The sequence below is a fragment of the Eucyclogobius newberryi genome, unplaced genomic scaffold (assembly GCF_026437365.1).
Source record: "Eucyclogobius newberryi isolate DKJ021-1_F unplaced genomic scaffold, fEucNew1.0.hap1 SCAF_21, whole genome shotgun sequence".
NCBI lineage: Eukaryota > Metazoa > Chordata > Actinopteri > Gobiiformes > Gobiidae > Eucyclogobius > Eucyclogobius newberryi.
In genome coordinates, this window is record NW_027315846.1 from 4,795,852 (window position 1) to 4,818,114 (window position 22,263).

At 38.7% G+C, this 22,263-nt stretch overlaps 1 protein-coding gene across 1 annotated transcript in view; it reads right to left on the reverse strand.

Annotated features, from left to right (window-relative positions):
• map4k5 (mitogen-activated protein kinase kinase kinase kinase 5) overlaps positions 1-22,263 on the reverse strand; it is a 101,695-nt gene that overhangs the window by 66,906 nt on the left and 12,526 nt on the right. The window contains exons 3-16 of the mRNA XM_072458331.1: positions 20,403-20,493; positions 13,564-13,628; positions 13,330-13,385; positions 12,756-12,803; positions 9,525-9,567; positions 9,350-9,422; positions 8,683-8,814; positions 8,031-8,093; positions 7,859-7,940; positions 6,495-6,611; positions 4,642-4,717; positions 1,866-1,924; positions 1,619-1,686; positions 206-244 (exon numbers count right to left, since the gene is read on the reverse strand). Coding sequence (XP_072314432.1) covers positions 206-244; positions 1,619-1,686; positions 1,866-1,924; positions 4,642-4,717; positions 6,495-6,611; positions 7,859-7,940; positions 8,031-8,093; positions 8,683-8,814; positions 9,350-9,422; positions 9,525-9,567; positions 12,756-12,803; positions 13,330-13,385; positions 13,564-13,628; positions 20,403-20,493 — 1,012 coding nt within the window. The remainder of the gene's footprint in view (positions 1-205; positions 245-1,618; positions 1,687-1,865; positions 1,925-4,641; positions 4,718-6,494; positions 6,612-7,858; positions 7,941-8,030; positions 8,094-8,682; positions 8,815-9,349; positions 9,423-9,524; positions 9,568-12,755; positions 12,804-13,329; positions 13,386-13,563; positions 13,629-20,402; positions 20,494-22,263) is intronic.

Here is a 22,263-nt window from a genome sequence, read left to right on the forward strand (position 1 = left end):
TAAACTTCGCTCTGAGGGTCCCGAGTCCGTTTCGTGGTGATTTTAGGGAGTCTCGGCCTGAAAAGTCTGGATTACACGCCCTAAACCGCAAAGCCACCATCACATACAGCGACGTGAGACGAGTAGGGTCCGTGTCAAAGGGTCAAAGGTCACAGACGGAGGCAGGAGGGGGTGAAGGTGCGAGGACGCAATGTGTTAGTTTTACCGTTGGAACAATTCGTCCTCAACGCTTTTGAGAAGGCTCCTTGAAAGGACAAACAGCCAACGGAGAGGGAGATGAGAGGGGAGAAAAGAAGAGTCAAAGCAAAACAAACAAACACGTGAGTGAAGCGTGCAAAACTACAGCTGCGTTTGGACGGCAAGACATGAGGCAAATAATGTGGTTAGCGGCCAAAACATGCATTCATATTGAGGAAAAGACAAGATTATGTAACTTTCAACAACAAATAATAGTAGATTTACTTCAAGTCGGGCAATAATTATGACAAAAATGAATATCTCCACAGTGACATTCAGACGATGGCCAAAATGTGCTTGTAAATGTCATTTTCGGGGTTGAAACATTGCATAAAACATGATTATTCTCTTTATTTACAGATTACACGGCATGTTTATCATATTTTCATTCTTAAACAGCTTGTTTTGCTGCCTTTTTACAGCTCTTTTTATGGAAAATAGACTTGATATTCCAGAAAATTGCAATATTGCACGTTTTTGACGTGTTTTCCTCCTCTAGTTTTACTGACAGCGCTATATAAATCAAGACCAGTTGAAACTATTAAAAGGAAAGGTCTAACTTTATCCCATTTGTACAATTTTGGCAGTGTCAATATTAGTTTTGATCTAGTTTTGTGCAGTTTGTGCCACTACGACAAAAAATATAAAAATGTTTGTGAAATCTGTCCGACTTTAGCATTGTGCTAGTTTTTTTTCTTGACATAACTCGTTAAATAATGGGATAACATGAAGGGGAGTGTTAGCATCGCACATATAAAGCCATTTAAAGAACAGCAAAATAAAAAGTGCACACGGCAAAGCACAAAACAAGACACTAAACGTAGTTATTTACACCGTTTACATGTATAAGACGTTTTATTCACGAGGCAGAGAAGAGGGATGAATCATTTGGACTGTTAAGAATGTAATTAACAGTTTAAAAAATATGTATCTCTTTTAAAATGGACAGAAAGTCTTCAGAAAGTTCTTAAAAATGGGACGAACCGCCAAAGAAATAAAAATAACGTACAATATATAACAGTAATGATGTAAATTGGAATTGTAGTGTTAAACTTGACCCAAAAAAATTATAAAGGATTTTTTAAGCCTCATTTTAATTGATTTTTATCGTTTTTATTTAATTTACTTTTTTCTTTTTGTTTTATATATATATTTTAATGTCTTACTACTTTACTTTTCTGAACATAAACAAGATATACCTAATATAATAATAATTGCAATTCATAACAAAAAAAGTACAATTTCCTCCTCCAAACGACATGTTTTTACTGACACAGGTTAAAATGATATTCAAACGTATTTACCGACGATCAAAAGTGACTTAATCTCCATCTCAATTAAAATGGGACTAATTGCACAGCCTTAATTGCCCGCGTCTTACCTGGACGTAATTCCTCCATCTGCAAACGGACTCCAGGCGGAAGAGAAGTCGTTTTCTTTATTCACATCCTACGAAAACAACAGATAACTTCATTTACAACACATCGTTTCAACCTTACACACATCAAACCATCTGTTCTTCAGCAGGACCATTCAATTATCAAAGCGTTTTAACTGTTACAGCTCAATATCAAAGTCTAAACAAGCTTTTTATCTTACTTATTATTATTATTGTGACCAAACTTTACCATATCAGAATGCGCCTCCGTCTCTTTGCGAATCGGCGGCTTGAACTCCAACTTGTCAACTGGAAAGAAGAAGAAAAAAAGAAGACAATAAACGGGGCTGAAAAGGCGATTTTGCGTGCGTTCCTTGGACACCAGGGGGCGGCGGCGCTCAAAGGTCTCCAGCGTTTGGCTGCGTTTCTACCTGGAGCGCAGACAGAAACACACTTCCTCTTTTGAAAGAAACTCGACACGCGTTTGGTGAAGGACTTTGCAGCATCTAAACCGGTTTGCAGGTATTATTTCATGAGGAATAGAAATAACTAATATTTGACTACATTTAAGTCACTAAAACTGTGCCGACAAAACTTTGACCGCAATATTTTAACTAAGTAAGCACTCATTTGCATGGTTTTCAGACAAACGTGGCATCTTCAGCACTTACAAAATGAGTCAAACTATTTTTATTTTATTGTGAAGGTATTTTTAACCATTTGCTGCAAAGATAATGGTACAAGACGTTTATTTGACTTTTTTAATTGTGTCACGTCATCTGATTGTATGAGTTAATTTGCTTAGTTTGAGTCGTTTGTATAAGTTTATAAGTATTTCCAGCAGTGTCAGTGATTAAGGCCAAACAAACAACAGACTGAGGATAATCTTGTTTATTCTAACAAAGAGAGACTGTATAAAAGGAACCAGATTAGCAGCTTTAAAACGACAAACGGGTTGTGAAATTAGAGTAATTTGCGAGCAGATGATTAAAAAACAGCTCATGTTGGGTTTTAGACGAGAACGACACTTTCTATTGGGGTTAGAAAGTGGGGGAAATGTTATGCTGATGTTTTTGGAATTCATCATTAGAATGGCTTTTTTCTTTGAATATTTCTTGAAAAAAATGCCTTAAAGTTTCACAAAACGGTTTAAATATTGATAAATGTGCATTTTATTCTCAATAAATACTTCTAATATAATCTTTTAATTTACATCTTTCTATGGTTCTTATGGTGCTTTGTATGAATGTTTTCGAAGAACATTTTTGTGTCATTAAAATGTTACATTAATAGGGATTATTTGGTTTATCGATGATAGTGATGATTCAAGTCGCAACGTAATCGTGAGAACTAAAAATCTTGACCGTTTCAGACGCAAAATTGAGTCATTCCGATTCAATCTTGACTGCAAAAAAGACACTGAACTGTTGAATTTGTTTATGTGTCCGCTTAAACAACAATAACTTTAGTATTGAAACAGAATGAAGGATTTTGCTTTTGTTTTCGCGTCAATAATGTGAATAATCTTAAGACAAAGACTAAAATGTGATATCGTGACATCCCTATTCACAAAAAAATGCGATGAAGATGTTAAAAATGGCGGCGCGGGTGAAGCGAAAAGCAGCTCACGCCATTAGTCAACATTAGTATCACTGCACTCTTCTCACAGACCTGCCTCGTCCTCCCGCCGCCTCCGGGGGCAGTGTTGAGGGCTCGGACAAAACGCTTCGTGGATAATACTGTCGCGAGCTTCACAGAGAGACAAAGATTCACGACGGAGAAATGTAGAATGCAGAGGAAAAGAGGAAGCAGATCGACCGTGTGCGCAGAGACATACAATATCCACGACGTTTACGGATGAATAAAGAAGGAAAGAACGGTCCAAAAGCAACGGGTTCATGTTTGATACAGACGTTAACGACATGTGCCAAATAATATGACGTACAAAGTGTTTAATGACAGTAATTAAGTAAAGGCCGTGGACAAAACGAGGCCAGATACGCTTTCAATGGATAGAAAACACAACTAAAGATACAGAAAGAAACAACAACTCTAATCTTGTGTTCACCTGTTGTAATCTGCTCTTTGAGGTCAGATATTTTTTTATTTAAACGATATCACACGGAATTAATCTGAATGGACAAAGAAAAAGATTCCTCTAAAGTACGGCGGATCAAAAAAGGCAACAATAAACTGGCTAAACAGTTGCTCCGCACAAAAGGGGCTGCACCATTTTGAAACGTGAAAAACTTTTTTTTGCACGTAATAAAGTAAAATCTGTTCTGCCCCAGTACAGATGTATTGTAAAAGTAAGTGTATCTAATTACAGAGCGTTTTATTCTCTGAGAAGCAGGAAGGGCGTGGCGTTCGCGTGCTAATGTTTGCTAACGCTCTGAGCTTGGAAATGTATTAAAAGTGCTCCAAGTCCTGATTTATTATGATTTAGATCCAGTGAACTCAGCATTTTTTAGTGTTTTTTTACGGCTCAAAAAAAGCTCGGAAAAACTCTCATTCTTACTGTGAGCGGGGTCGCCCATGCACGGATCTGACCAGTAACTTACCTTCACGTTGCCAAGGAGATATACAGCTTTAAGCTTTTTACCCAACTTTAAATATGATATATAGTCTGCAAATAATAAACTGTTCATCTATTACAGGTCAGAAGAAAGAAACACATCATTATTTTTTAGTTTATGTCATTGTGCCTTTATTATTTATTTAATAATTTGTACTATTATTATTTGTATTATTAGTTATTATTAATCATATTATGAATTATTTTGTATGTATTATCATCATCATCACCACCATTATTAACATTTTTTATTATTATTTATTATTATTATTAATCATTTTATTATCATCATATTTTTTTTTAAATCGTCTTTTAAAAAAAATTATAATTACAATTATGATTTCATTTTTACTTTGCTCTCTGGTCTTGTTCATTGTTTTGTTTGTTTTAAATGTTTTATGCTTGTTTCACATTATGTGCCGATGCTGTGTTTGTGAACAGTGTAACTCACGGTCCATCTCTGACGGTGTCCTCTCGGCTTTGCCCTGCTTTTTGCTGGATTTGATCGTGTGTCTGACGGCGATGGGCTGAAGAAATAGAAGAAAAACGTTGGGCAAAGTTGGTTTAACACTTGATGAGACACGTCCAGGGCGGAGTCGATCGTTTAACGGTCAAACGATCATTCCACAACGTTACGCATGGGAAACTGTCACCGACGCTGACCTTTTCAACAAGAAATCTGACATAAACTGACAAAATAACTCTTAATTAGGACTTGTCAAATGTCAAACTTCTGAGCAATTTTATCAGACAAAAAACATATTTTACAGAATCTTGACAACTTTAATATGATGATGTGTTCAAGTCGTTCAAGTCTAAAATCACATTTAAAACACATACAGTATCAGTAACATTTAAAAGAAAACTATTATTTACTGCTAAATAAAAACCTTTAAATATGATTTATAGTCTGAAAATCAGAAACTATTTGTTCATCTATTACAGGTCTGAATCTAATCAAAAATGTAATCAAAACTGAACATTATTTTTTGCTTATGACATTGTGCCTATATTATCATTTATCTTTATTATTTTGTATTATTTGTATTTATTTATTATTATTATTAAATACACCATTTCAGAAAAAAATTGGTGTAAAAGACCAAGATCCAAGTTTTGTTTGAATGTTTTACATACCGTATTTTCTGGACTATAAGGATTTTTTCATAGTTTTGGCCGGAGTGCGGCTTATACTTATATTTACACTTATTCTCCGGAGCGACTTATGTGATATTATTTGTTATTATCACACTTGCAACTGCATTTCATACTCCAGTGCGACTTATGTTTTTTTTTCTTCTCTATTATGCATTTTTTGGCGGAAAATATGGTAATTGCAGCTGTTGTGACTATGTAAACGCAAATGTTCAGACTCGATGAACCTCACAGCCCTAAAACCCATGTTCTATACGGGGTCTTTTATTTTTTTTCCCAGCCTCTCTGTGTTTTTCTGCTTCTCATTAATATTCCTCCCAGAGCCCGCTACAGTCGAGGCCTTCAGAGTCCAGACAGAGCCGCTGCTGTTCAATGCACAATCGCACAATGAGATGTGAACTGGACTGGTACCACCTCCTCCACGGGCACGCAGCGACCGCACGGCAACCGCACGGCAACCACAGGCCCCCGGCGGGACTTATAACGACAACAGGAGACAAACTTCTGCTATTGATCAAGTCTTCATGCCCCCCGTGTGCAGTGATTTACGGTTATACTCATTTAAAGTGACGTATGACAGGTTTTTATCATTTTATAATTTAGACTTTTTTGGTGTGTTAATACCTGCTGTAGATATACATTTTAGTTTTACGCCAATCGAGTAGGTATTTGTGGAGAAAACGTTGAAAAAGCAGTAGAAATATGACAGGAAGTGACATCACACCTCATTCCAGTCAAAGTTTATGCATAAATTACAAACAAGTTTTTGACTCTCTAAACATTAATTCAACAAAATAAAGTCGCTCTCATATCTTCTTATTTGTCAAGTTAAAATAAATGTTTTGGTGATGAGTTTTGTCCCAATGTTTGCTGGGTAATTTCCAAGTGTGATGTCATCAATTACAACCAGGAAGTTAAATTATAAACTTAAAAAATTAGCTATTCTGCTGCTATTCGCACACGTCACATAAATAAACGAATCGCACACTGTTTGGATTAATAACTAACTAATGTATAAAGAATCCGTCACGACCTTTAAAAAAAATAACGTGACGCGGCGCTCTGAAGTTTACACTGCTACTCGTCATTGTCGCTACGCTAGCCGCGGTGCGTCGTTAGCGGTTTAGCCCCGGTATGAGCGTTGTTTACCTCCAGGTCGTCGTCGTCCGTCTCGGCGTACGGCTGGTGGTTCTCCGGGTTGTTCATTTTGTCCAGGAGATCCACGGCGAGTCTCCGGGTCAAACCGGTCTGGGACACGAACACGTGCTGCGAGAACACGAGGGATCGGGAGTCATGACAACGATAAACCCTCACGCAAACTTCAAACATCGATAAACTAACGCAATTATCGAACTCGGATGACATCACACATTTGGACTTCTTTACTAAGGAAAGTGTGGGCTGAAGAGTAGAACAAATAGTAACACTAATAAACATATATGTTTATATTCAGTAATATATTTTTGTTAGTAATTCGGAGCGTTTGTAGTTTTTATTGTAATTTTATTTTATTTATTTATTCTATATTTATAATAGTAGAAATAACAGTAGTATTGGTACAAGCTGAATCAATAGTAGTAATAGTAGCAGTAATAGTAGTTTTAGTAGTAGTAATAGTTTTAGCGGAAGTAATAGTAGTACTACAGTAATAGTAGGAGTGGTTTTAATAGTAGTAATAGTACTAAAACTATTAGTAGTCACAGTAGTAGTGGTTATAATAGTGGCAATAATAGTAGCAGTAATAGTAATACTAGTGGTAGCGGTAATAATAACAGTAGTAGTAGTAATAATAGTAGTAGCAGTAATAGTAGCAGTAATAGTAGCAGTAATAGTAGCAGTACTTAGCAGTAATAGTAGCGGTAGTAGTAGTAGTGGTAGTAGCGGTAGTAGTAGTAGTGGTAGTAGCGGGAGTAGTAGTGGTAGTAGTAGTGGTAATAGTAATATTAGTAAAAGTGGTAGTAGTGGTGGTGGTAGTGGTAATAGTAGTAGTAGTAATAGCAGTATTGGTAATAGTAGTAGTAGTAATAGCAGTAGTAGTAGCAGTAGCAGTAGTAGTAGCAGTAGCAGCAGTAATAGCAGCAGCAGCAGCAGCAGCAGCAGCAGCAGCAGCAGCAGCAGCAGCAGCAGCAGCAGCAGCAGTAGTAGTAGTAAAAGTAATAATAGTGGTAATAATAATAATTTACATTTAATGAAAGAAATATCCAAACTCATGATGCAAAAATGTTTGGACTGGATTGGCGCCAGATATTTGTCACGTTAATTAATCCGATGTCTTTAAGTCCTTTAAAAGGTCTTAAACTATCACGTCTTTGCTGTTGAATATTTGAACTGCTTTCGGACACGATTGTGAAATAATCAAGTCAATTTTATCCATTTCATCAATAGCGACGACGTCATTTTCGAAGGATTTATCGTCTTGACGTTACAATATATTTTTACTGCACTTTGAAATCTACAAATCGCTTAATCCGTTCATTTCGCGACGCCTGCGATGGAAATAAAGCTGTATTTACGGAGAGCAGTTTCTCCGCCGTCGGCCTCTTCTTGGGATTCTTGGTGAGAGACACTTTGACGAAGTTGTGGAACGCGGCCGACCTGAAGAACAGATTATTATGTTTTTAAATTCCACAACAATCTGCGAAACCAAAACTCAGATACTGCAATCTCTTCAACATAAACGCTCACCATTTGTTTTTGTCCTTTAGCTTGGGCGGCTGGAAGCTGCTCTTGGACATCAAAAACAAGGCCCTGAGGGATGAAATACAAAGAAGGAAATGGAATAAAGGATGAAAGGTGTGACGTGTTGGACTAATAGTGCAAATATAAATGAAACAGGAAAGTGTTTGATTTTGAATAAATTGGCAAGGTTTTACAGGGGAACAAAGGTAGGAAACGGTCTTTAAAGTGGATTGGGGGAAAAAGAAAAAAAAAGAGAAAAAACAAAACAAAAACAAAGCAAAAATATTTAAATTTTTTGTCAGATTTGACCAACTTTGGGCTAATTGGGACCATAATTTTAATTCAAATCTGCCTTATTTTTTTTTATTTGGTTGATGTTGATTTTTATGTATTTTTGGGAAAAAATTGATAATAATTGGGACCATTATTCTAATACAAATACCGTGTTCTGTGTTATGGTTTAAAATAAATAAAATAAATATCGATCTGTAGACTATCGCCTCACGTGGGTTTGATTTGCGTGTGTATTTGTCATGATGAAGCGTGTTTTCGAACATAAACCGGGGACTAAAGCGGGACTAATCTAGAGCATAAACCCGAACGCAACCCGGGACCGGAGTTCAAACTAAGCCCGGCGAGCGGAGCATTGTGTCCGCACCTCATCGGATGCAGGTCGAACATCGGCGGCTGCAGCTCGGCCAGTTCGATGGCTGTGATGCCCACAGCCCAGATGTCGCACAGCTGGTTGTACCCGCCGTTCTTCTCCACCGCCGCCACTTCGGGAGCCATCCTAAAAACAACACAAATCAGTCTTTACGTGCCAAAAAATATCTGATCATTCTCTGAGACGTCTGTGATATGATTTCTCTTTAGATTGCTCACGCTGTGCAGGTTTTGACTAGAAGAAAATTATGAAAAAAGAGCAAACGAATGGAGCAAAGAGAAAGATTCAAAAGAAACTATAAAGAGAAAGTTTGAAATCCATTGTACTTTTTCTTCTAAATACAACAGTTACTCTAAAAAGCCACGTGTCACCACATGTTTTGATTATCAGATGTGTTTCTTGTGGGCACGCTCTCCGATTATTCTACTTATCCGATTATTTTCTGGACATGTAAATGTATTTTTTCAGTAATTCATATACTTCCAACCGTGTAGAAAATATTATATCTTAAAACAGAAGTCTAATAGTGACGACTCGAGGCCACAAAGTTGAGAAAAGTTGTCGATAACACATTATTTATGAGAAGGTATGGGAAAATGAAGTGTGTTCAATGAGCTTTTTATTTGAAAGTTTGGTCTGAAAATGATAATAATATTCTCACCAGTACGGCGTTCCAATGAAGGACTTTCTTTTGGCGATGGTGGCAGTGATTTTAGCAGCAACTCCGAAGTCAGCTGGAACACAAAACAGCCATTTTGTACATATCAGATTCTCTTGTATATTTGTTTTTTGATTTTAGTGCTGATCCAGGTGAATATCCAGGTGATATAACTTACCTAACTTCACATCCCCGTTGTCTGATAAAAGTATGTTCGCCCCCTGCAGACAAAACACATCAAATACTTTATTAGTACATTGAAGAACAATCGATGTAATATTGACCGCTCTGTTGTCCGGACTGGTTTTGTACATCATAAAGAGTGATTGAAATCATGTATTTAAGTACGGCCACAGTAAACTTACACTCCGGTCTAAACTAAAGCAGAACCAGACCCTTACCACAAGACAGCAGAAGTAAGCTAGTAATATTAGAAGTAATAAAGGTAGTGGTAATAACAGTAGTAGTAAGCTAGTCATAGTAATAATAGTGGCAGTGGTAATAATAGTGGTAGAAGTAATAGTAATAATTGTAATAATAGTGGTAATAATAGTAGTAGTAATAGTAACAGTAATAACAGTAGTAATAATAGTAATGATAGTGGTAGTGGTAATAATAGTAATAAAGGTGGTAGTGGTAATAACAGTAGAAAGTAATAGTAATAATAGTGGTAGTGGTAATAATAGTAGTAATAATAGTGGTAGTGGTAATAACAGTAGAAAAGTAATAGTAATAGTGGTAATAAAAGTAGTAATAATAGCAATAATAGTGGTAGTGGTAATAAGATAAGATAAGATAATCCTTTATTGTCCCACATGGGGAAATTTCATTGGTGCAACGCAGGTAAATACAGAGGCAGATACAGAAGAACAGATCACTTATAGGAAGTCTGAAAAACACTTTCAGTAGAAGATCAGTAGTAATAATAATAGTGGTAGTGGTAATAATAGTAATAATAGAGGTAGTTGTAATAACAGTAATAATAATAGTAATAGTGGTAGTATGGACATATATTGAACAACTATTGGATTGCATGTTGACAGTTCCTAGTGTGTGTTTTCGTGGGGATCCTGTGGTGGGAGCAAAGGAAACAGGAAGTAAAGGTTTGGACAGATAATAGGTCCAGCCCTGACCCTGTTTGTGATAACCCAAAATACTGAAGCAGCAGCCGCTGAGGTTAGCACGTGGCCCACACCTCACACACCACAAGAGGGACACTTACATCACGAGACACACTGAGACAAAGGCAGAGAGGAACTATCTTTGAACCGGGATGATAAAACAAGGGCTGCAACTAACTATTGTAGTAGCTGACTCATTATTATAAATTATCTCTGTTTGAGACTACATTGAGACTTTTTAAATGCAAACAAATAAAGGTTGACATATGGTGACTGAAGGCTTCTAGGTAGAGAATATTTTCAACTGTATTATTGATGAAAACCCGAAATACCAGTTGTTTATTCTTTTGTGACATTTAGATTTAATAATGGCACGGTTTTAGTATAGTATTTTCGCATTTGTTTTAGAGTATGTACGGTCAAGATAACGACGACAAGCAAAATATGACTGATTATTATTTATAAGTGACTAGGATGTGTATTTATTCATTCGTTTTAGAGGAGTCCACATGTATCGCTCACTTGCCTATTGCATAACATTCACCACAATGAGTTTATAAGTACTTTTCACAACTTTCTGAGCCCAGAGCGAGTTTCAATATTTATTGTACTTCCGTATTGATGAATTAACTTTCCTGGCTTCATCTTCTGTCTCAAGTTGAACTGATCCACATCGTTAATCACTTATGTTCTACGCCTTATCAGACAACTTGAACACAGAAACTAGAAGAAAACGTCACTCCACGTTGAAGATTATTGGGATTAGTCCTGGTAAAGTCTTTGCTTAGTTCTGGCTTTAGTTCCTGGAAAAGACCCGTTTGGTTTTATTTTAGCCTGTTCAGTGAAGTTGCCGTTTACTCATTTCAAAAAGAAGAACGGGAGTGATTAAAATTCAAGATGATTAAGCTAAGAAAGTGACTAAATGGTGCAGTGATTCATCCAATGGGAAGTCTTTCTTACTGTAACCTTGTCTACTAACCTAAGTCCATTACTGGTAATACGCATTCAGATCTAGTCATTTCTCCCTTCAAAAGCTAAACTCGGACTATAGAAAACTCCTGTCGCTCCGCAGCCTCTCAAATGTCTGTTTTGTGAGCGCCGGCGTCACTTCCTGAAAAGGTCAAAGGGTCGCACACATGGTCGGATGCCAAACGAGCGCCACATTTCTCTCGCCATGACCGCGCCGACATAAAAAACGCTTCAAAAACAAACACGTCTGGAGTATTTCTGCTATTTGCACCGTAAATCCAAAGGGTTCTCCGCTTACACTTTAGTATCATCAAGTATGTGATGATAAACTTCCCATGAAATACTTCGAATACTAAATAAACAAGGAATATTTTGTTTCCAACCAGATAAAACAAACTCTATAATAAAACTGGTACTAATATTTTACTGGTATAGACCTATGTTAGAACTCTGGTTTAGGTTTGGTTTGGTTTAGTCCTGATGTGGTCCTAGACTAGTCCTGGTTTAACCCGGGTTTAGTCCTGATATGGTCCTAAACTAGTCCTGGTTTAACACGGGTTTAGTCCTGATATGGTCCTGAACTAGTCCTGGTTCAACCCGGGTTTAGTCCTGATATGGTCCTGAACTAGTCCTGGTTTAACCCGGGTTTAGTCCTGATATGGCCCTGAACTAGTCCTGGTTTAACCCGGGTTTAGTCCTGATGTGGTCCTAAACTAGTCCTGGTTTAACCTGGTTTTACTCCTGATGTGCTCCTAAACTAGTCATGGTTTAACCTGGGTTTAGTCCTGATGTGGTCCTAAACTAGTCATGGTTTAACCTGGGTTTAGTCCTGATGTGGTCCTAAACTAGTCCTGGTTTAACCTGGTTTTAGTCCTGATGTGCTCCTAAACTAGTCATGGTTTAACCTGGGTTTAGTCCTGATGTGGTCCTAAACTAGTCATGGTTTAACCTGGGTTTAGTCCTGATGTGGTCCTAAACTAGTCCTGGTTTAACCTGGTTTTACTCCTGATGTGCTCCTAAACTAGTCATGGTTTAACCTGGGTTTAGTCCTGATGTGGTCCTAAACTAGTCCTGGTTTAACCTGGTTTTACTCCTGATGTGCTCCTAAACTAGTCATGGTTTAACCTGGGTTTAGTCCTGATGTGGTCCTAAACTAGTCATGGTTTAACCCGGGTTTAGTCCTGACATGGTCCAGGTCTCCAGATGGTTTCAGTCCCTCTCTTTTCCTAGGTTAGTTTTGGTTAAGATCTTGTTTAGACCTTGTTTACTTTACTTTTTCCCTCCTATTCAAAATAATTATTTAAATAATGTGATGGTACCTTGATGTCTCGATGCATCTTTCCTTTCGTGTGCAGATATCCCAAACCCTGCAGGAGAGAAAAACAGGATTAGAGCATTAATGATGCTAACAATTCATAAATGTAAATAATTCAAATGTATTTCAATATAATTTACTGGAAACACGTGAGGTCATTTGTGTTCTAGCTAAAATAAACGCTGTATTTATCATTATTGGTAGCTTTAAACAAGCTCCTGAGTACCTTTGCTTCAGTATCTTGTGTATTTGAACTCGTGTGGTTTTTATGACATATATTACTTTAATACAGAGGCGTTCCCTCATCAGGATTGGTGGAATAGACACAATTTGATGATAAAAATGTAAAAACGAGTGTGGCGATGGTTTATGGACTTAAAAACAGCACACGAGCCCTCGAGATCTTTACCCATGACTTTAAACATGTGGAAATGTGTGAAGTTATGCGAGAAAACAAGCGAGAATGGAAATAAACGCGACAATGGGATGTGTTTTTAGATGAAGGAACAGTGGTCAAAAGTCAAATTTGCATAGTCTGTGCCCATTCCAGCATCATGTACAGAAATGTGAGCACGCACCTGTAACGTCTCCCGGGATACATATGCGATTTGAATCTCTGACAAAGGTCCAGTAACTGTCACAAAAACGAGAAAAGCAAACACTTCTCATTGATCCACATGAGAAAGTACTCAAATAGTAGAAAACACTTACAAATGGATCAAATATTGAAATGAAAATAAATTAAATTGACCAAGACTGACAATTTTTTTTTAAGAAATGTGTTTAAGCGAATGCAAACAAGTTGACTTTACCGTGATAAATATCCTGCAGAGACCCTCCTCCACAGTATTCCATACAGATCCACAGCTTCTCCCGGCTGAAATGAAGAGCCCAGAGTCAACGCAGGGAAGATAAATGAAACGCACAATAAAACACAAAGAACTGATGTGTATGTACGGAATATCATATCATCATGGTTCATGTTGTGTGTGAGATGTTTGGAGCAAGTGAATATCGTGTCCTAAAAGTTCATGTTTTAACTTGGAGGCAGGAAAGTGTGGAGAGAATCTGAGGAAATTGTGACGTCTTCTAGAGATCACCTGGTTCTGCCCTGGTTCTGCCCTGGTTCTGCCCTGGTTCTGCCCTGGTTCTGCCCTGGTTCTGCCCTGGTTCTGCCCTGGTTCTGCCCTGGTTCTGCCCTGGTTTACAGGAGTGTTCTCTGTATGCAGTGGTCATAACTTGACTATTAAAATATTATACCATATCTATACCTTAAACTGGTAAATGCATTTGTTAAAACTTAATTTAAAATATTTAACCGCTTGTCGACTAATCAGAACAATATTTGCTGACTAGTAAACTACTAAACTAATCGTTATTTGCAGCCGTAGTGTGAAGACAACCATAGTGTAGTTACTAAGAAGCATTTCTATTTCACATTTACGACAAAGTGTGTGTTTTGAGGAAGTGGTGGACTCTTGAGCAGGTTTCGGAACACTGCAGCCGTGTGGTTTAACACCTCGACTCGACTTTGCAGAACATGAGAGAAACGGCTTTCTTCACTCGGACTAAAACAAACTAAAAAAACTATAACAAATAGAATATCCATGCTCATTTTACATGCTGCGACACACATATGGAAAGTGCATAAAAAGGGCATCAGAGGGGCATTACTCGGTTCTGTAAACTAGTTTTGACACCAAACCTTCAACAGAGAAGTAAAAAGTATTGTGGCTGGATGTAGGTGTGGGAGAAAATACATAAAGCCAATGGTAAAAATATATTCTAGTCATTCTGTATATTTAACATGTTTATTGTTTACTATTGTTATAATTCATCCTTTAGGTGAGAGTTTTTTAATAAGATAAGATATTCCTTTATTGTCCCACATGGGGAAATTTCATTGGTGCAACGCAGGTAGATACAGAGGTAGATACAGAAGAAAAGAAGAGATCACTTATAGGAAGTTTGAAAAACACTCAGTAGAAGATCTCCTATAAGCAAAAACTCCCATTTCCCAACAAGGGATGGAGGGGAAAAATAATAAACATAAAAATAAATAAATGAATAAATACATAAATCCCATTGCATGTGATCACGACAGTCATTGCACATAAGTTGTTTCGCGAGCCCGCCGACGTCAAAAACTGAGATTCTAAAAAAATATATATATATTCCCCCCCCCCCTGTTTTAGCGGATTTTTTATGTTTTTTTTGGCCAAAACCTCAATAAAAATACAAATAAAAATGTATTCTGCACCAGCATCTCCAACCTCCGACCATTTCTGCACGACCCCGAGTTCGTCCGAACCTCAGAGCTTTAAAACTATCGCAACTCACGGCTTCCTAGATCCATGAGATCGACCGGTAGATTAACATGAAGGATGCGGGGTGGGCGTGGCTTTGGCTCACGCTCCCCATTCATTGAACTCCTGTTCAAACGAGGAAATGAAGAATACGTCCTGACCGATTATATCAGAATAATTTTGTCGTTGCCATTTAAGTAGCATAAGTCCTCCTCATGTGGACATGTCCAGCTCGTCTGGAGTCACACGTTCTCTTCTGATCACATTGTAAGAACGCTACTTGCCCCGAATCAGGCTGAGCTGTGTCCACGACTCGAGCGTGGGAAAAATTACTACGCCGTTGGATCAAATCACTGTGGCCAAATTTAAGCTCAATAAGACATTTTCATTCATGGCACACTTTGTGTTCCTGTCGAGACTCAATAAAGTTTATCAAACCGACTTGTTTGGTCAAGGGGTGATTCATTTTCTGAGAAGCTGTCAGTCTGGGACTACTTTCTGTCTGATCACTGTGAGTTCCACCTTCCATTAAATAGTTAGATTATGACATTGAAGGTATTTTTGTACAGCCTTATTGCTCTTTGATTTCCCTTTTTACTCACGAGTTTGTTCAAAAAGACACAAACTGGGAAAAGAAAAAAGAAAAGAGGAAAAAATACTGCTGCGGATATAACGCTGCACCCCCATTTTGTATTGTTTGCATTATTCATTTGCTCCAAAAAAAGCGCTGCGTTTTAGCGACAGCCGTGTAAACTCGACATGCCTCTGAACAGACCAGAACATGTCAAATAGAGGAATAAGCGTGTTGGACGGCTGGGTAAACACGGGCTCACGATGGACCGCGACTAGCCTCGTGACTGGCCCCGTAACTGGCCCCTCTGTGACAATGCCATGAGTGAGTGATGGCTCCGTCTGAGCTGTGCTGTAAACTGACCCACATGGTTACCACACAAACCTACTAATTAATTCTCTCACCTCAGAGAATCGGGGTCAGAAACGAGGCCGTGGTGGACTCTGGACTCTCAGAACTTGTGCTCCGGTATTAGAACGTGTCAACAGACTTTGGGCAAATACGCTGCGTAATGGACGGATTGATTTATTCTTCAAGCTACATTAAGCATTAGCCAAATATTAACCACTGGAGTTAAAGGAAGTGTTTATTATTGAGTGGTCTTGAGCAGCCGACACGGGCTTATCTCAAAGCACAACAGAGAAAATAAATGACCCATATTAAAACACTGATATATTATGCATCTCTACTGACACACTGCTGTTTTTACACTGTATCTATTAAGGGAAAACGGTCTTTACTTTTGGGCAGTCGAGCTTTAGCACAACTGCTTATCCAACGAGGACATTCCAGGGTCTACGCCTCGCTCAGACTGTGGGGCTACGGCGGTCGCACCGGGCTACGGCGGTCGCACCGGGCTACGGCGGTCGCACCGGGCTACGGCGGTCGCACCGGGCTACGGCGGTCGCACCGGGCTACGGCGGTCGCACCGGGCTACGGCGGTCGCACCGGGCTACGGCGGTCGGGGGCCCTGGTGGCGGTCGCGGGCCCTGGCGGTCACTTTACCGTTTTACTATCTTTACTTTAGCTGAATAACGTTATGTCGGTGATGAACTAAACACCGTCGTAGCTCTGAAGACACTAACAACAACTGTAAACTCTAAAACTACTACATTCAGGGGTTTGTTGTCAAAGATACAGCTACGACCCACAATCTTTATTTGATTAGCTCTAATTCACATCTGGAAAGAGTCTGGAAGGACGAGAGCCCAAACTCACAGCGCTCCAGATTCAGACGCAGGAGCTTCTGGTAAACGTGGATCCGTTTTACGCTCGTCTCGCGGGTTTGCTCATTAACTCTTTACCGTAACCGCCATTAGGGCCGTGTCTGGGAAAAGCCTCTGTTGCCCACGACGACGCGCATGCTTCCACCCCTTACGCGTTGAGCCCAATTAAAGCCCAGACGCATGAGAGGCGGCGGGGCCTGTTAAACCTGCTGGAAGTCGAAGGCGGATTCACTGCTTCCTCTGAGGCCTGGAGGAGCGGCGACTACGTGTGTCAAATATACTTGTACACGGGGCTGTCCAAAGTATTCAAAGTCCTCGGGTACCAATCGATACTGAGACTAGGATAACAACTAACACTTTGAGCAAGTAAAACAAACGACACAGCTCACAACAGGACACAAACAGGAGACAATTTGACCTTTCCTGAACAGTTTTAGAATGATCTTGAGCTTTATCAGGAAATAGATTAAAACTACAGGAAACAAACAAAATACTGTGATTTTGTGTTGAAAATGAATTTTAAAAAGAGCTTATTCTAACTGTGGTGTCAAAATTGGTATAAAAATATCAACAATGACATTAGAAAGATAAAAACGACATTACAAATAACTATTAAATTCTGCTGAAGTATTATTATGTTTTAGAATGCTAGAGTAATCATCTTAACTATGCCTCGGATTGATTAAAAACATAAAAGATACTCTCAGTACTTTATATTGAATGATTTATTGCATTTCCGTAGCCAGAGTTGCCCTGAGGCTGAGCGACATAAATGCACCTCTCAGACTTCACACTTGTCACACTCGTTTACGGGAGTGAGTGTCTTGCTCATGGGCGCGGTGGTCATATTTAGAGCGGAGTCTGGTACATACTGGTTACTTTTGACGTACTGATAGTTTACTGGAAATTACTTCAAACATAAGTCAAATCTTTGGTCATATCTGTGCTAACCTCGTTTAATTGGACTCATTTGATTCCGGCCGCACTGAGCTCCCCGAAACGGTTTAGTCCTGGGAACACAGCATTAGTCATACTTTCACACCAGACCAGAGCCAGGTCCTCGAACGCGTCACGAGGACTTTCAAACACTCCAAAATGTAATTGTGTTAACAGACTGGAGTGAATTCCTCAGAGGGAGGGGAAGTGACACAGCAGCAGCAGCAGTAATAAGTCCACACTGCAGCGACAACACAGGAATCTAAAGCCACGTTTGATCATGGAGGGGGCGGGGCTAATATTTAACATGTCATTGTAAAGTGGCCATGGGAACGAGTAAAGCTTTTCTCTGTACGGGGAAATATGTCCTCCACATTTGACCCACGTTTATTGATGAGGGAAACTGGAATACACAGAGTAAATCTGACAAGACGGGACAGAATGGAACCTTGAACCTTCTGCGTGGACCGCCCTTCACATGTGCACCTCCACCACCTATGGGGCACTGTTGGGTGTGGAAACCTCGGGTATAAAGAGGGCATGATATTTGCACCAGGCGTTGGAAGGTGCAGACGCATATGATTTTTGACTGTCTAATGTAGTTTCATGTGTTATTGAGGCAAAGGTGAGACAAATTAATCCATTTTAACTATGTCACTGGACTATTTTTGGATTATTTAGAAGACACACATGTTTAAAGACTTCTGTACATCAAGTAGTGGCTGTGTTGGCAGGTCAAACCAGCCTCTACATTCATTCAAACATCCGCGTCATTCTACAAGAGGACTTCTGAGCTGTGAGAACCCGGTGAGCCTACATTTAGATGGATCAGAGATGTGGCGTGGTGTTGTGGTGGCACATCACAAACTACAAAGATGAAGCTTCAGTTTCCTGTGACAGAGTAACTTCAACCAACCAAAGAAATTCATTTTAACTGTCACTGGACTATTTTTGATGCTTTGGAAGACACCTTCGACCAGTAGTGTCTGTTTTGGCAGGGCAAACCGCGTGCCAGACACTGAAGCAGAGTGACGCCGTCAACAGGAAGAGAAACCAAACTGGTACGACTGTGGCTCCTTCAGTTGGTACGAGGACGTCTCTGAAGTTCAAGGCTTCGCTTAAATTCAAGTCAGTTTGATCACATGCATGTCCTTCTTTGAGTGTTCCTTTGGACAGCACTACATGTCCTATTTAGACCTCATCTACCTTTGGACAGCACTACATGTCCTATTTAGACCTCATCTACCTTTGGACAGCACTACAACATGTCCTATTTAGACCTGATCTACCTTTGGACAGCACTACATGTCCTATTTAGACCTCATCTACCTTTGGACAGCACTACAACATGTCCTATTTAGACCTCATCTACCTTTGGACAGCACTACAACATGTCCTATTTAGACCTCATCTACCTTTGGACGGCACTACAACATGTCCTATTTAGACCTCATCTACCTTTGGACAGCACTACAACATGTCCTATTTAGACCTCATCTACCTTTGGACGGCACTACAACATGTCCTATTTAGACCTCATCTACCTTTGGACAGCACTACAACATGTCCTATTTAGACCTCATCTACCTTTGGACGGCACTACAACATGTCCTATTTAGACCTCATCTACCTTTGGACAGCACTACAACATGTCCTATTTAGACCTCATCTACCTTTGGACGGCACTACAACATGTCCTATTTAGACCTCATCTACCTTTGGACAGCACTACAACATGTCCTATTTAGACCTCATCTACCTTTGGACGGCACTACAACATGTCCTATTTAGACCTCATCTACCTTTGGACAGCACTACAACATGTCCTATTTAGACCTCATCTACCTTTGGACGGCACTACAACATGTCCTATTTAGACCTCATCTACCTTTGGACAGCACTACAACATGTCCTATTTAGACCTCATCTACCTTTGGACGGCACTACAACATGTCCTATTTAGACCTGATCTACCTTTGGACAGCACTACAACATGTCCTATTTAGACCTCATCTACCTTTGGACAGCACTACAACATGTCCTATTTAGACCTGATCTACCTTTGGACAGCACTACAACATGTCCTATTTAGACCTGATCTACCTTTGGACAGCACTACAACATGTCCTATTTAGACCTCATCTACCTTTGGACAGCACTACAACATGTCCTATTTAGACCTCATCTACCTTTGGACAGCACTACAACATGTCCTATTTAGACCTCATCTACCTTTGGACAGCACTACAACATGTCCTATTTAGACCTTATCTAGCCCTAATTTAGAATAGTCCTTTTATAGACCAGGTTTAGATCTGGTGGTATTATTTCTTATCATATTATACTTTAAAGGCCTTTTCTTTGTTAGTGTTCTGCATTGTGTGTTATCAAATGCTATAAAGTTTAACCTTTTGTGTGTGTGAGAAAGACTAAACACTCTTCCACTGTAGTGTAGAAGCCCACTGCAATGTACGGGTTAAAACAACACGGTTTAAATTCCCCTCCGGATGTACGAGACCATTTTAAAGTGCACGTTTCCACTTCTTTCCCTCTTCTGAACACATCTTTTTCGACCCGGTTTGCGGTGAAATGCCCCGTGTTTTCACGCTCACCAGAGGTAGCTCCCGAAGTAGGCCACGATGTTGTGGTGCATGCATTCTTTCACCATGAAGATTTCCTGCTGAATGATGGAAAAGTCGTCCCCTGGAAAAGGCAGAAACACATGGGCAGAGTATTACTTCACGGATTCAGGAGGGGGGAGGTTTGAGAAAGGCAAGAGAGAGGTCATAAACAGCTCGTAAAAGAACAGGAAATGGGTTAGAAGTACGGCGTTGTGGTTTGGGTGAAGTGAGTAGAACAATAATGGGCTTAAGATGCCACACACGCTCAACTACAACGTGCTTTTGGAAGGTTTTTTCCTTGGCAGTTCTATTTGAATACGGTGCAATTTGGAAACACAGAAAAAGGAATTAGAACTGGGCGATACCGTTCATTTTAAAACATTTCACAACATTAAACAACTTTTATTCACTGCATTTAACACAGAAGACAGAGAAAAGAACAAACGTGTCACTGACGGTTAGAAAGAACTGAATCTCGATATTGATTAAAATGTGATTCGTTGCACTTGCTAAAATTGGAGTGATAAATATTTAATAAGTTTGAGTCTTGCTTAATATAGCCCCTTTAAAAGTGACGTATGACAGGTTTTTACAATTTTCAAATTTTGACTTTATTTGGTGTATTTATACCTGTTGTACATATACATTATACTTTTACATCAATCGAGCAGGTATTTGTGGAGAAATGTTGAAAAATATGTAGAAAAATGACAGGAAGTGACATCACACTCATTCCAGTCAAAGTTTATGCAGAATTTACACAAAATAAACTACTTTTTTTGACTCTCTAAACGATTGTGTAATTTCCTAGTGTGATGTCATCAAGTACAAATAGGAAGTGAAATTATAAACCTAAAAAAATAGCTATTCTGAGATTTTTTTTTTTTTTTTTAAATTTAGCAACATTTTAAATATATAAATCTTAACTGCATTTTAGTTCAATGAGTCGTCCGACCTGTAGGGGGCGCTTTAAGTATATCTCTATTTTAGCCCTTTCCAGCTTGAAAAAAAATCATTATTTTATCAGCTCAGATTTGGATTCTTCTTTTTAAGAGAGTCCTCCTGGTGTCAAGAGGGGAGGAGCCTATAGTCATTATTTGTGGTGGTAGATTATGGGCTGCGAGATGAAGCGTAATTGAAGCGAAATTGTAATTTGACTGAATGCAATTAGCAAATCTGCAATTTTCTAAAGTGCCATAATTTCCTCCTCAAACAATAAATATACAGTCTAATTCTGCATAAAAAAACAGCCAATTATGGCTTTGATGTGTATAAACATGCTCTGAAATACATGCAAGCAGTATTTCAGAGATTTTAAATGTTAGTGTAACGATTATTTAATGATTTACTGGTAATGATTATTCGAGATCATTAACAAGAAAAACAATAACATTTTCTAATCACATCACCGCTCCTCAGTTTGTGACCTGCTTTATGAAACCAAACTTTCTGAACGATCAATTGGACATAAACAGCAAAATAAAAAAACACTTTACATTTAGTTTTACTTTTTTTCTTTTTGGAAAGTCTGAGCGGAAAATACTTAATTTTGCTTCTAAAATTGTCACATTTTAATTGAACTAAAAAGGACTTAATTTAAGCAGAAAATTGACAATTTTCTGCAAATTAAAATAAATAAATAATCTATTCTCCAAAAAATTTCAAAATTATAATTGTTTTGTCTTTTTAACAAAAAAACAATGATTATCAATGAACCTAATAAATTTGAAAGCAGTAAATGCAAGTCTTTTAGAAGTATTTCAGTAGTATTTTCTTGACAATTTGAACTTTGAACACAAAACCACGATTAAAAACATAACTCGCAAAGTCGTTGTAATCCCTCGTTCGTTCG